Source organism: Pavona decussata, unplaced genomic scaffold, assembly GCF_977016875.1.
Source record: "Pavona decussata unplaced genomic scaffold, jaPavDecu1.1 SCAFFOLD_25, whole genome shotgun sequence".
NCBI lineage: Eukaryota > Metazoa > Cnidaria > Anthozoa > Scleractinia > Agariciidae > Pavona > Pavona decussata.
In genome coordinates, this window is record NW_028145448.1 from 786,191 (window position 1) to 799,832 (window position 13,642).

At 39.5% G+C, this 13,642-nt stretch overlaps 1 protein-coding gene across 2 annotated transcripts in view; it reads left to right on the forward strand.

Moving 5' to 3' along the window:
* The first annotated feature begins 327 nt into the window (after window positions 1-327).
* Window positions 328-13,642, forward strand: part of LOC146485663 (sushi, von Willebrand factor type A, EGF and pentraxin domain-containing protein 1-like) — a 28,331-nt gene continuing 15,016 nt past the window's right edge. Inside the window, exon 1 of one of the 2 annotated variants that reach the window (XM_085103022.1) lies at window positions 328-650. In XM_085103022.1, coding sequence (XP_084959148.1) covers window positions 398-650 — 253 coding nt within the window. In that variant the 5' untranslated portion in view covers window positions 328-397. Of the gene's footprint in view, window positions 651-9,435; window positions 9,769-13,642 lie in introns of those variants that run through there. The other variant, XM_085103021.1, reaches the window with a different exon arrangement.

Sequence of the window (13,642 nt, forward strand, 5' to 3'; positions counted from 1 at the left end):
TCAGGTTTCTGAGACTTTGCCCAAGATTTGCGAGACTCTGGATTGTTGAAAGAAATATTATGCACCCCTAAAAAGAAAACAATTTCGAATTATTTTGATGGCCATAGTGATTGATAACGGACTCGTTCTGGGATGAGCTTCTGCTTTGCCAAGTTACCTTTACCCTGAAACTACAACTGGAATATTTTCTATTATAATTATTTGAGGGGGAAAACTCACGGAATATGTGTTTATAATTAAAAACGTGTATTAGCATCTTGTATTGCAACAGCTGTGTAAATTGACGAAAATCTCCATATCTGTGACTTTTCTTCAATTCCAAGACCCTAAAATTCAAAGCGGTGTTTTTCTAAAACGCTTGTCCAAAGTCAAACGTTTTTTTGTGGTACGTGCGTAAATGGAACTTCTTCAGGTTTTTAGCCTGTTTGGTCTCGTCCTTGCTGGGGTCCATGGCTGGATCAAACTTCCTTCTTGCACTTTTAAGTACTGCCGCGGATTCGAGTGGCGAAATGATTGGACTCCGGGTGTCTCCACGGGAAAGTGTGTGAGGCAGCATCGCAATGGTCATCCCTTGTATGGAACAAGAAAAGAGATAATCTGTCCCCCGTCAATTCCGTGTATTTCAGTGCCGACAGAGTACAGGACAATGTGTGAGTGAACTTCACGGTTTTATTTTATCTATCCGCAATAGCTAGTTGTTAATTATCAGTATAATTTCGCACCGACAAATCAGGTTATTTTGCATGAAACGTTTAATGCGTAAGTTCTTTATTTAAGTTTTCAATCCACCTGTTCGCTAACGAACAGTCTTTACTCTTTATGTGATCTGACATTGAGTCTTTCAGTAGAACATTATACCACTTGGCAAGAATAAGAAGATTATCTATACATAATTAAGATCATCGGCCTCTTTTTGTTTATCCAGGCTTCTTACAATCACGACTGCTTTTATATGGCAACAATGAGTTCGGTGTGCTCTTTTTTTTTTTCAATATAATAAAAAAAATAGCTGTGATGTTGACATGATACTTTAATCACCTCTGTTCAATAATTTCACTAGACACTAGACAATAATCGCGTTTTCCGTTGTTCAAATGGACATTTGCTCAACAAACTATCGAAATCGTAGCAGCCAATGTCAATTAATGCTAAAAAGCCAAATGCAACAAGATATATTAACTATAACTTGTTGTTAAAGGGGCGCTCCATTGAGAGTGAAATGCGCAAGAAAGGAGTATAGAAGCGAATTGTAATTCATCAGCTTAGCCAACCAAAACTGAAAGATTTTGTTTTCGGTGAAACTAAAGAGTTTCCTGGGCGTTATGGCATTAGTTAGGCGACTTCGGTTTTCACGGTAATACTGAAAAGAAATCATGCTGAAATTTCAGTACAACAATTTCTTTCCATTACTTGCGAAAATACCACGTACTTAATATCGTATTGGGCTTTCGGCCTATGCATGCACTATGTTCGCCCATTCAAATCTCAAAATTAAGTACATTAGGCTGATTTTACTTCTTCTTCTTCTTTCGTTTGTCTAGCCCCTCTTTCGCATTCGACACGACTGAAATTTACATAGATTGGGCTTGAGAACGTTTTATATTTACGTGATTTCGTTTGCGAAGCTCTAGAAAATATACACTATAGGGTGGCTCATAAAATCCACCTTTAATTGAAGTCAGAAATATCAAGGTGAACTAAGTATTCAAATACATTGAAGGCCTAGATGGCTTGAGAATGGCGAGCGGTTTACTCTTGCGACTACCAGTCCGTTCAATGGAAGTGATAATTTTTTTAAGTACATTGTCATACTGAATAAAGCATATTGCAAAGGTGCTGGATGACATTTGACATCGTAGAGAATTACACTTGATAACCGATGGCAGCAAAACACTCTTTTTTTATATAAGAATGTTTTTTTTCCGGCGATGGCTGAATATTCCTATTTTTACTGCCGTTTTTAGGCTAAAAATATTTTTGTATTATTCTTAAATTATAGCTTACGACATTTCCGTTTTAGAATGTATTGGGCTATCTGATATCAAAGAAAGAATTTATCATGATACTTTTTGTAGTTTAGTTTATTTCTTTTGTGTTGTATACTGTACATATATGTATTCATGTACCGTTCATCGAACTGTCATTAACATTGAACATTTGGCTACAGCTAGTGCAGGTTTTTTCGTTTTGTTGGCTAGTTTGCCGTTAAGAGAAAGGAATGATTTTATACGGTTAAGTTAAAAACATATACTTGTATTGTATTTACAAATTTTCAACACACAAATATATTCTTTTCAAAATCTCAGCCTAGGGTTTATCATCTTAAAATATTCTTAAAATTTCGCAAATTTCCGCCTTGATTTAACAAATAGATTCCATTTTGCCGTGCGTCTGTACTCTGATGACGCACAGATGACGTCAAAACGTAGTGAGAACAAAGAAGTGCGCTACGAGCTGCAAGCGAGTAGCGTAACTGATGTTCTCACCACGTTTTGACGTCCTCTGTGCGTTATCAGAGTACAAACCCACGGCAAAATGGAATCTATTTGTGTCATACAATAACAAAGACATTGACCACATTTCGTGAGCGAGCATCACGTTGACTGAGTCGAGTCAAAAACTTTCAAACAAACTTTAAGACCATTTATACACACACGCATTTGTGATCCTCCAAATTATGGTATAATCCGAAAGAATTTCACTAACAATATTTATTTAATAATAACCTTTATTCCAGTAGGAATTTCTTGCCCCCAAAATATTTGAGCAAATATTTCCTTCCTTTTTACGTAACAACAAAGTTCAATTTTTTTTAAACCTGGTTGTGGTCACTCTCAACGGTCTTTATCCAATTTTTTCGTCGGGCAGTTTTCCTTTCTTGCAAAAATTTGCCTTTGTTTGTCCGCTACTCGCAAAAATAGTTTGCAAAACTTTGTTGACCAGTCACTCTGGCTGGACTCTGGGCTCTGATCACGTGCGCCGGTCACACCACTCGATGACGTTAATCGTGCGTCTATACTCTAATCACAAACTCCACTCCACAAATCACAACGCGAGTTTACACTGTTCATTGAATAAATTCTTACAAAATATATTCTTATAAAAGAAGAGTGTAATGAAAACAGGCGCCCCTAGTCAGGCAGTGGAGAAGACAAGAGAACAATATAAATCAAGGAGCCTTCGTGGTATAAGCAAATATAATGAGGGGGGCTCCCGAGTTCTCGGAGAACAAATATCAGCTTCGAAAAGGAGCGCATGGTCGAGTGACCGCCGAATTTGAATTGCTTCCCCACGAAACGTTGTGAACGCTTCATGAGAACTTACTGGATCAGGGTCATCCTCGACTCCAATCGTACTGTGGCATCGCAGTTGAACTGATCGGAGAACGATTCCAGGACACCTCGCGCTATCATGTGTCCCTCGACCTCAATCCCTTAGCTTGACAAGAACATGGGGCCTGGATCAAGGCCAAACTGGTGAGTCCACGAAACTAGAAGTCCGAAAATCTAGGATGGGAGACTGCGCATGAATTTTGCCATCATCATTGCCATGATATTCAGTGCTTGAAGTTGTAATAATTATGATGAACGAAGGCACCAATGAAGCATACATCAATTTGTGAATGTGACCGTAGAACATTGATGCATGCATCTTTCTCTTAATATAATGACAAAATTCTCAATTTCTCAACCAGTTTCATTTTTTAGGCGATGTTTCCTTAACACAGTGCACCAGGAAATAATTTCGTTTCAGGTTTCCTCGTATTCAGATTGACAATGTTTATCAACGTGTCCTAGTTTGGCTTGAACTGGTGTGATCACTTAGCTGATTCCTCTTCCAATGTAAGAAGAGACAACTCCCTCGAGGCTTTTCTCAGAGTGATGCGATTTGAAACAAACGAGGCGCAGCCAAAATTTTTTTCAATTTGTATTATTTCTTTATGAAGTTTAACGCTCAGCCCTCTGGCTAGCACTTGTGCTATAAACACTGCTGAGGGTAAATAAAGGGTATCTATTTATTATTATTATTATTTTTCTTTTTAAACCAACCTCGAGGTGTTTGAATTGAAAATCGGGTGAAACACTCTTCCAAGTGTTTGATATAGGGTCTAAAACTATATTATTGAATAATTCTTGGAGAAATTTAAAGCAAAAGTTCGTCAAATTTTATGATAATTAAAATCGCTTTTCCAAACTTCCTTCACGGCAGTGATTTCTTTTGTTTTCTCTTCATGAATATCGATGTGTTTGCGAAATTAGAACCATTTAATACACAGCTGTGTCAATAGATTCAAATATTCATATGTGTAACGTTCATTCAGTAAGCACAAAGTAAAGGCTTAAACTAAGACGTCCTTCGTAATTTGCACATGTTTGTAAATGGACTGGATGGCGTTTTCAGAAGTTTTGAAGGTCTTCACTCTTCTTCTCGCCATTGTACATGGCTTCATGCCAAGCAGACCATGCACTTGGAGTACGTGCACTGGATACGAATGGAAAAACGACTGGGGTCCAAGCATCTCTACTGGAAATTGTGTACAGTAGAAGCGTTTAAGTAAATAACTTAGATGTAGGTACTTTTTACTCAAGTATTCAATTGTGACATGAGGAAATAAAGACTTTTATTATTATTATTATAAGTGTATCCAAAGATAGTGCTTACTTGTCTCAAAGTTGTCTAGGAAAATACTAAAATGGTATATTTCCTTGCAAAGATCAATGTCACGTTCTCATGATTTTAAAGAACCAAGTGTTGATTGCGTTTAAACAAAAGCTTTCTTAAGTACTAAGCGTTGATTATGTTATCAGTAAGTTGCATAACTTGAAATGTGGATCAGCGTAATGCCAGGTGGCTTGAACTTTCGTTGATATTCAAACGCTGTAATGCATACGATCATTGGCTCTCCATCATATAATTGTAATTGCGGCAATTTATTATAACTGAAAGCTTTTTTTCCAGCCATAGATATGCTAAAATTTCTTTTAGCTTTTCCTGGATAAGGTTACGTAGGATTTGGAACAAAGGTTTCACAAACCAGACTCATTTCACCTTTCTGTTACAGACTCATGGTCAAATAAAAGTTGGTCGTTCTACCCTTAATCGTCTTGGGAGAAACGTCAACAATACATGAGGACAAAAGTTTTTTGTTTTTTTTTTTACATGAGGAAAAAAGTAAATGATCAACTGAAAACAATCTGGCTTAAGTTACCTTACTAAACTAGACAGAAGCGGTTTCTCATTGACGCGAAGGCGTGTCTAGGAAATAGACTGGGAGTGCGTTCCTTTGGGATGATCCAGATCAGGATCGCTCGGATCATGGTGCATCATTCTGGGCAAGGGTTCTGCGGTTCCTTTGATGCACCATGATCCGAGTGATCGTGGATCATTGATCCTGATATGGATCATCCCAAAGGAAGCACCCCATAGTCTTTGAGTCTGTGGGAACGTAATCGGATGCTAAACTGAAAGATTTTAGACTATGCTAGAGTAGAAGAATTTTATTTACTTGGACGTTTCTGCAATGGGTTCTACTGTGCAACAACGAAACCAAGTAACAAAAATATACAGGCCAAAACATTGCAGACATTTTAGATCTCCCCAGTGAGACAGATTGCTACAGACTACGTTGCCTAACGCTTACAAGACGGAGCTCATCGTAAACTTCACAGTTTGCACTCTGTTTGTGCATGTAGCTTTAAATATGCCTCCAAAGGGTACACTCGAATCGTTTTTTAAGGTCACGGCCAACAAATAGAAACGCACTAGTGACCCGGCGGAAGGTGAAGTAGTAGAGCCAAGCGAGGTTATACTCCAGCTGCTTCCAACGTTACCATCGAAATTTGCAGCAGTGAAGTATCCGCTTCTCAGTGAAGCACTCCACCATTGACGTGCAATGAAGTCTGTTGTGTTTCGCCCCAGAAGAAACCTTTTCAGTCATCTACAAAGGACTTTTTAATCCGAAACAAAGAGCCGTATATTCAAGGAAACGTAGTTTAACGACTTCGATTTGGCCTGGATAACAGCGTGTACAACACGCAATAAAGCTTTTTGTTACACCTGCAGAGAGGCCAATAAACAAGGTCTCCTAAGTTTTAGCAAGCAGCTTTTGCCTCGAGTGTCTTCGACAACTGGAAGAAGTCGTTGGAGAAGTTCAGAAAGCAGAAAGCGTCCTAAGAGGCCAAGAGGCAATAAAGAAATTGTCCTGCAAGAAGACGAGGGTCCAGGGAGTAGACGGTTTCATCTCAACTTGTAACCCTACAAGCCATTCAACGATCAGGGCTTTTGAAACAGATAACGTCAATACGCCTTTTGTTAAAGCAGTCTAGCAATAAGGGGCCACAAAGAAGACGAAACGAAACATAACTCAGCTTTTGAAACTACAGATGGAAGGCATTGATACCGCTTGCAAGCATGGCTGGTCGAAGAAAATACACACGACATAATCAACGAGCTTATAAACATAATGGGACAGGAGGTACTAGGGCGGATCCTTGATAGTGTGAAATCGCCTAACCCATCATGGTATGCGATGATAGCAGATGAAGCTACAGATGAAAATAACAAGGAGCAATTCAATATTTCCATGAGATGAGTCGGCTATGAGTATACCATATCGGAAGAACCAACTGGCCTTGTGCAGTTGACCGACACGTTTTCCAACACTCTAGTCGCTGCAATAACAGAGGTGCTAAGGTGCTGCAACCTCCCACTTGGCATGTGCCGCGGTTTGGGATAAGATGGAGCAGAAAATATGCAAGGTGTAAGGAATGGGGTAGCCACTCAAATTCAAGCGGAGGTATATGCCATCGGTGATCCCTATTCACTGTCTAGCACAATGCAACCGGTTAGTTTTGCAAGAATTTGGCAGAAAGTGTAGAAGTTTAAGAGAGACGCTCGAGTAAGCGAAAGATACCTTCAAATTGGTCAAGTTGTCTCAATAGAGATCTACGATTTTAGCGCAAAATTTAGAGAATTATGAAGGAGGGATAACGCTGAAGTCACTGTGCCCTAACCGTTGTACAGTCAGGAGAGCAGCATTCAATGCTGTTCTTGAAGACTTAACGTTGCGCTTCAACAGACAATGGAAGAGATAAGCGACACCACTCTTGACGAGTATGGACTGAGGGCAAACGGAGTGCTATCAAGCCTTGATAAATTTGACTCTGTATTTGGTCTTAAGCTTGGCTATCTTCTATTTGAAGCTGCAGAGCAGCTTCCTATAGCACTTCAGGGAAAAGATACTACTCTGAAAGAAGCTATTACCGCTGTAAATCTAGCCAAGAATCACTATACACAACTGCGCACAGAGACAGAGTTCAATGTCAAGAATCTTTACGAGGTGTTTGTCCCCTTTTCAGAGAGTAAGCCTGGCGAACCAGTTTTGCCACGATACAGAAAAGCCCCAACCAGGCTTGATAACGGAGCTCCTCCTCGTCGGTTTGGATGTTCTAAGGATTACTATCGAGTTCAACACTATGAAGCCTACGACGAAGTTAAAACGGAATTACAAAGCCGATTCAACCAAGCCAAATTAAGGCCAGGTCGCTAACTTGGAGAAACTTCTTGCAGGCGCAGCAAACAGCGACGACTTCAGGGAGCATTTGGAAGAACTGCAATGGTCTTGCTTTGGAACTGACATAGACTGTCGCATGCTAGGGCACCAGCTTCACCACGTACATGGTGCAGTGAGAATTGCGCGGCCCGAAGTACGTCAGGTTACAAATATAGCAACCATGTACGAAGCTTTCTACAAAACTCCTGTCACCAAAACGCTACAAGGAGAGGTCCACATTTACTCTTAAGGTTGTTCGTGACATTTCCTGTGGCATCGGCGACTTCAGAGCGTACATTTTCTCTCCTCCGACGACTCAAGAGTTACCTAAGAAGCACCATGAAGCAGTATCGTCTGAACAACTGCCTACTTATGCATTACCACAAATCCATTACAGACACACTGAACACTGTTTAGATTCCAAAGAGGCTTCCTTGTACCAACGAACTATGGAAAGGAGGAAAGGACACAGTAGGGGTATGCGCTTGGCGTCGTGTACGATGAGCCCCTCCACCACATTTCAAAACGAATTCGTGAAGTCTCTATATTACATTACAGTGTATTTGGTTTTCCAAATTTTTAACTAATTACGTTGAACATTGGTCTTTGAGCAATATGTGAAAAAACAGTGCCGATTTAAAAGAAAGTGCGGATGGCACAAACGATCGAGAACAAAACTAAATCTTGCCAATAAGATACTGGCTTACATTCCTCGCGGAGAAATGAGCTCCAAAGGCTGAAGTTAGGCGTTGTGAGTTGGACCATTCCAGGTGTATATATCTAACAAAAGGCGAATTTATCAACTAATTTAAGAAAAAGGGTAGAAATCAGCTTCAAGCGAACAAATTTTTTTACTCCCAGAAAGATCGATTTTAGAACGCGAAGTCCGAAAGTGTCTGGATTGATTGAAAACCCGTTTAAAAAACACTGAAGTCTCCTTGATTCAGAAGTGTTCAGATACAAAGTTATCCTTATGGATTCAGGGTTCGTAATTTACCTTATTTGTGGCGTCTACGGAGGTTTTTATTTCGGATTTATGTTTCGTCGGCAAACGAGAAAACGAATCCGCAGCGAAAACGCTTCAGTTTCGTCCGGAGTCCGGATCACAATTTCCTCTTGTGTAAACCTTCTCTAGGTACTGACATAGACTCCTGGTGCTAGAAATTGTAAGCGATCTAGCGAAACACTATATTTGTTAATCCGGCAGCACCGATTAAACTTTGAAACTCTCGCCGACAGTCGCTGGCATTACAAACGTGATTGTGAGCGAAAAACATTGGTACGCCATTTTTTGCGTTCGACGTAGAAAGAGCGCATTCCTAATAAAGATTGGCAGCGATACTACGCATAAGAACATCGTTATAAGAGATTTAACATCCTGCTTAAGGTTTTGTGATAGGTAGCAAATAAAAGAACTGTGAGGAAAAACTGAAACAAGATGAGAGCTTGCTTTATAAACCCGGTTTCCTAGTGTACGAATATAAATCGCCCAACCGTGGTGTGTGCCAAGGTAACCTGGTGGTAGACATGCTGCAGAGTAGGCCTGGTGCTAACGAAAAATCCATTCCGTCGGGTTTGCTAGCAGTGTCAAATATTTGGCTAATTACAGTTAAACAAGAAATCACATTTTTTGTTTTTCCTTTGGTTCATGGATTAAAATGACAGTTCCACTCAGTGCTGAGCAACGTAACATATTCTGAGATAAGCATGCACATCACTGTATTTCACTTTCTCCGTTACTGTCCTGGTTTATAATGCACCTAGGTAACACCGCATTAGACATCAACATATTTTTCTGTTTACATACCAGCTGTGTAAACTGATCACCTAGGCGGCTGTCAGTCAATCGATCCGAAAACACAACCGACAATATTAGGATTGATTTTAGGTACTTTCCGCAAAAGTGTTCCATTCAGGCAAGTCGTCTCCCCACGATCTACCTCTAAGAATAATGGCGTTGTCGCAAGTTTTAAGCGTACTTGCTCTTGCCAACGCCCTTGGATCCGTGCTATCTTGTGGAGGTGGAGGGGGACCGAGTCCGTGTTCCTGGACAACGTGCAGACACGAATGGAGAAACGACTGGGGTCCGGGTATTTCCAACGGACGGTGTGTGAATCAGCGCCGTAATGCGCATCACATAACTTCGTCTCATAGCGGATCGGGATCATGTCCCTCTCCAACACACTGCAGTCCTTCAACCCAGTCCAGGACTACGTGTGAGTATGGTTTCGATTCTTTCTCTGCGGTTCTCAATGTTGTTGTTTAAAGGCATAAAAAGACATTTCCAGCTTAGTTCAACAAGCCTTCTGTTTAGATCTTAAACGTAAAAGGAAATATGGCATCTTGGCCGATCTTCACAACCTGTTTATTCCTTTGTGGGAACGAAACAGGCAATATGCATGAGCTAGCAAAGTAGAAAATATTTTAGCATCTTCGTTAAATAATAGTTGTCTTATTAAAAGAGTAAAGGTTTATTAGTGCCACCTACAAACACTTCTCATCAACGCAGTTCTGTTTTAGAAGCAGTAAGACAAAAGGGCAATCGCAAGGGTAAGCTGACAATTTTTTTTTAACTCTTAATTGACTTCAACCGATGTTAAAATGCTGAAAACAAATTTACTTTGTTTGATGAAACAGTACGTGATCATTAGTACTAAATTTATAATTATTCATCAATTACAAAAATTAAGTTCAAAAATTCGTAGAGAAGGAACTCTGACGCTTATAGAATTGGTATTTTGAAGGTCAGACAAAGATTCGCGTATCTTTGGGCAAATTTGTTTATCAATGTATATATTCATAAATTTTATTTAGTGCACTTTTATCGTCATTTGTCAGTGTTCATCGCAAGAATATCGGTTTACGAGGTTGACGATCTCATGGTATAAAACTCAAACTGGTTTTAAACGTTTCTAGGCTCATTACATTGGATTTTTGGCTTTCGGCTTTCTTTAAGTCTTCTCCTTTTTCTCCCACAAAACACATGAATTTTAGTTCCTCTGACTGACTATGGCATTTGAACTGACAACTTTAACCCCACAAAATGATTGCATGTATGCGTTGTCATTGGGCATAGCTTCTTACACAGTTGAACAATACGGCATAATTTCTTTTGCACAACAGGTATTTCTTTATTCTTTCCTCTGCTTTATGTAGCGGTCACGAACTGCTGCTTGCTCCTACCTAACGACGCTTTTAATTTCTCGAAGAAGGGAGAATTTTTGATGAATTTTGGATATTGCACCTGTTTATGCGAAAACAAACACAACTGTGCTTGCGAACGAAACTTAAGCTAGGTTACGGATTATGAATCAGTTAATGTCGTCCTCAGTTTTGGAATTGTTACTGAAGTTCCAAATGATATTTATATGCGATACATATACTTCGAGCCGTAATTCTCAGACTGAAGCGGGAAAAACCAGAAACATGAGGGGAAGACATTTTTCTTATTTGACTTTAATTGTATTGACTTTAATAGAGCAATAAATTATTTCCAAAGCAAACTGCAATGTCCAAGAAAACGGCTGTATTTAGATAAACGCAAATGAAATTTCATTGTGTCGCAGAAACATTTGTAGAAAACATTTTTTTTTTTTTCATTACTATTCTTAAAAGGGAAGAGAGAAAGTAATTTGTCAAGCTATTTCAGGCCTATAACAAATCGAAACTAGAGCCGGGCTGTTTCTGTTTAACATGCCCGATAGTTGATAGTAATATATCTCTGACAGTTATTTTAAAAACAGTTCTTTCAAATTTCAGTTGAAATCAGGGAAAGCTTCGTCAACTGATTTTCTTGGAAATGACGTTATTTCAGAACCTTATCTTCGGAGACCCAGGGGTAGATTCTAGAGACAGGGGGAATTAAAATTTCCCTGGCGAAAGTTTTTACATAGACGGGTTCTTCATACCCGTCTTGTAAACTTTCCGCTCCCGTGAAATCCTCGCCCCGGCCAAACCTTTGAAGGGAGAGCTGGTTTAAAGCTTATACCTTACGTTATTCCTGATTGCAGTCTAGAATTTTTCACTTTTTCACTTCTCTCTATTCACCGATTGTCGATCAGTCCTGGCATAGCTGCGTTGTCGACTGTAAACAAAGGCATGTTTGATGCTTTTCAGGTAAATTCACTCCCGCAATTGAAAGCAAGCAACCAATACTGAAATCAACTCCGCTAAAATAGTATATTTTTACAGGGCCGTGAAGTGAATAAATTTTTCTGATTATACTGAAACAATCAGCAGAAACTTTACCCGGTCACTATCAACACCGGATCAGTTTGATTTGAAGACTTTTGCAGCCGGAAAACGGGAGGATACATAAAGGGAGTGATTGGAATTCAAAGCCAATGTGTCCCTCGATCAGTCGGTCAACATTGGACACCTTTAGATTAGGCTAAGAGAAACGGCTTTTAATTTTCAAACGAGATAAGTGCCCAGAATTCTTGTTCTTTCCTTTTGCTTACCAACAATTAACAAGACTCCAGATAACTGGTGTGAGAGGTGCATAATTATATCTATAAAGGTTGAAAAGTCGCACTCGAAATAAATATTGTTCTCGTACTCAAAGCTAAATGTCTCTGTTTTTTTAAATGAAACTTGGTGTCAAAACGCCAATAACGCGAGCATTGTGACTTAGTCTGAGGGCATGGACTCCAAGTTCAGTAAGAGTGCTCATTCCTTAATTCTTATGGCTGGGAATAGAAAAATGCAAACATTTAAGTGCGGTCGCGCCGGGTCAGTTTTCTTCGAGATTCAACTGACCGACTTGGATGGTGCAACAGAGTTCCATGGAAGCCACGGCGAATATCTTACCGCCCTGATAACACAACAGGTAGAAATAAAAAGAAAGAAACAAACGTCTGCAAGATTGATGGTGAAACCAGGACAATCTGAAGGGAGCGTAGAGATCTGGATACCCAATTTGCTCTGATAATATGGAAATCTAGGATGGAAGTCCGAGTGTAATGAAATTTGTCGAATCTTGAACGCAAAATTTCGGTAATCTTTTCCTAGTGAGCTTCTTTGTTTAGCTACTCAACAACAGAGAGGAGAAGCGGCCAAGGAGAATCAATTGGTTTGAACGAATTCACTTTTGTCTCCTCGCCCTTTTACTTCGGTCCTGTCTAATACTGTAATGCTATTCAGATGATTACACAAGGCGGATTAAGGAGAGTCCGCGGCTACGGTTATTGACATGAGAAATTTATCTCCGCGGTGCTGAGGGTGTTTACCTTTAGCGAACCTAACTGGGCAGGAACACCCAAATGACGAGAGTAAAAGACTGGAAATCCTGTCCCCTGTGTTCACAGATCGTTTTATTGTCACTTTAAAGGCAAATCTGTAAAAGCTAACGCAGTTTGATTTGTTCGGATCCTTTTAGCGGAAAATTTTAGGAAACGAAATCTTATTCCTCGAATTTACGAGCTGCTGTTGGCATTTCGAAAATGCCAGCTGATCTTCTTCCACACTTTTAAGTGTTTTAAAAAACGACACATTTACCACCACCCCCCCCCCCCTCCTCCCCTCCCCCGAAAATGAAATGGTCCAGTTTTGAGATTTGAGATGACATTTCATCAATGAAAACGCTTGGTTTTTGTTGTTGTTGTTGTTGTTGTTGTTTGTTTTTCACAATTTTTATACCCAATTTTTGAGGTGGGAAATGCCCTCCAAACAAATCCAGTGACCGAAACGAATCGTTTTGTGTCCCTGATTGGAGGCACTACACTAAATACTTCAGTCATTCCAGTGAATAAAACTTAACCTTTTGCCATAAAAGCAGTTAAATGTACGCACAGTTTGCTGGTATAATAAAATTATAAAAACAACTGAATAATCAGTAAAATCATTTCAAATACTGAAACACATGCAACGCTTTTGAATTTAAAAGACATGCCGTTTGGCTTGACATAAGATATCTTTAGTTAAATTACAAAGCTAAATGAATCGCTTTATAAGGTAACCAAAACTAGAATTATAAAATCGAGGAAACTGATTTGGCACATATGTATACGCAGAAATGACAATTGTTTCCAACTTGATGTTGATTGATCTCAAGTTTGCACACTTAACTTCTGAATGTGCGACCTCGTTCCC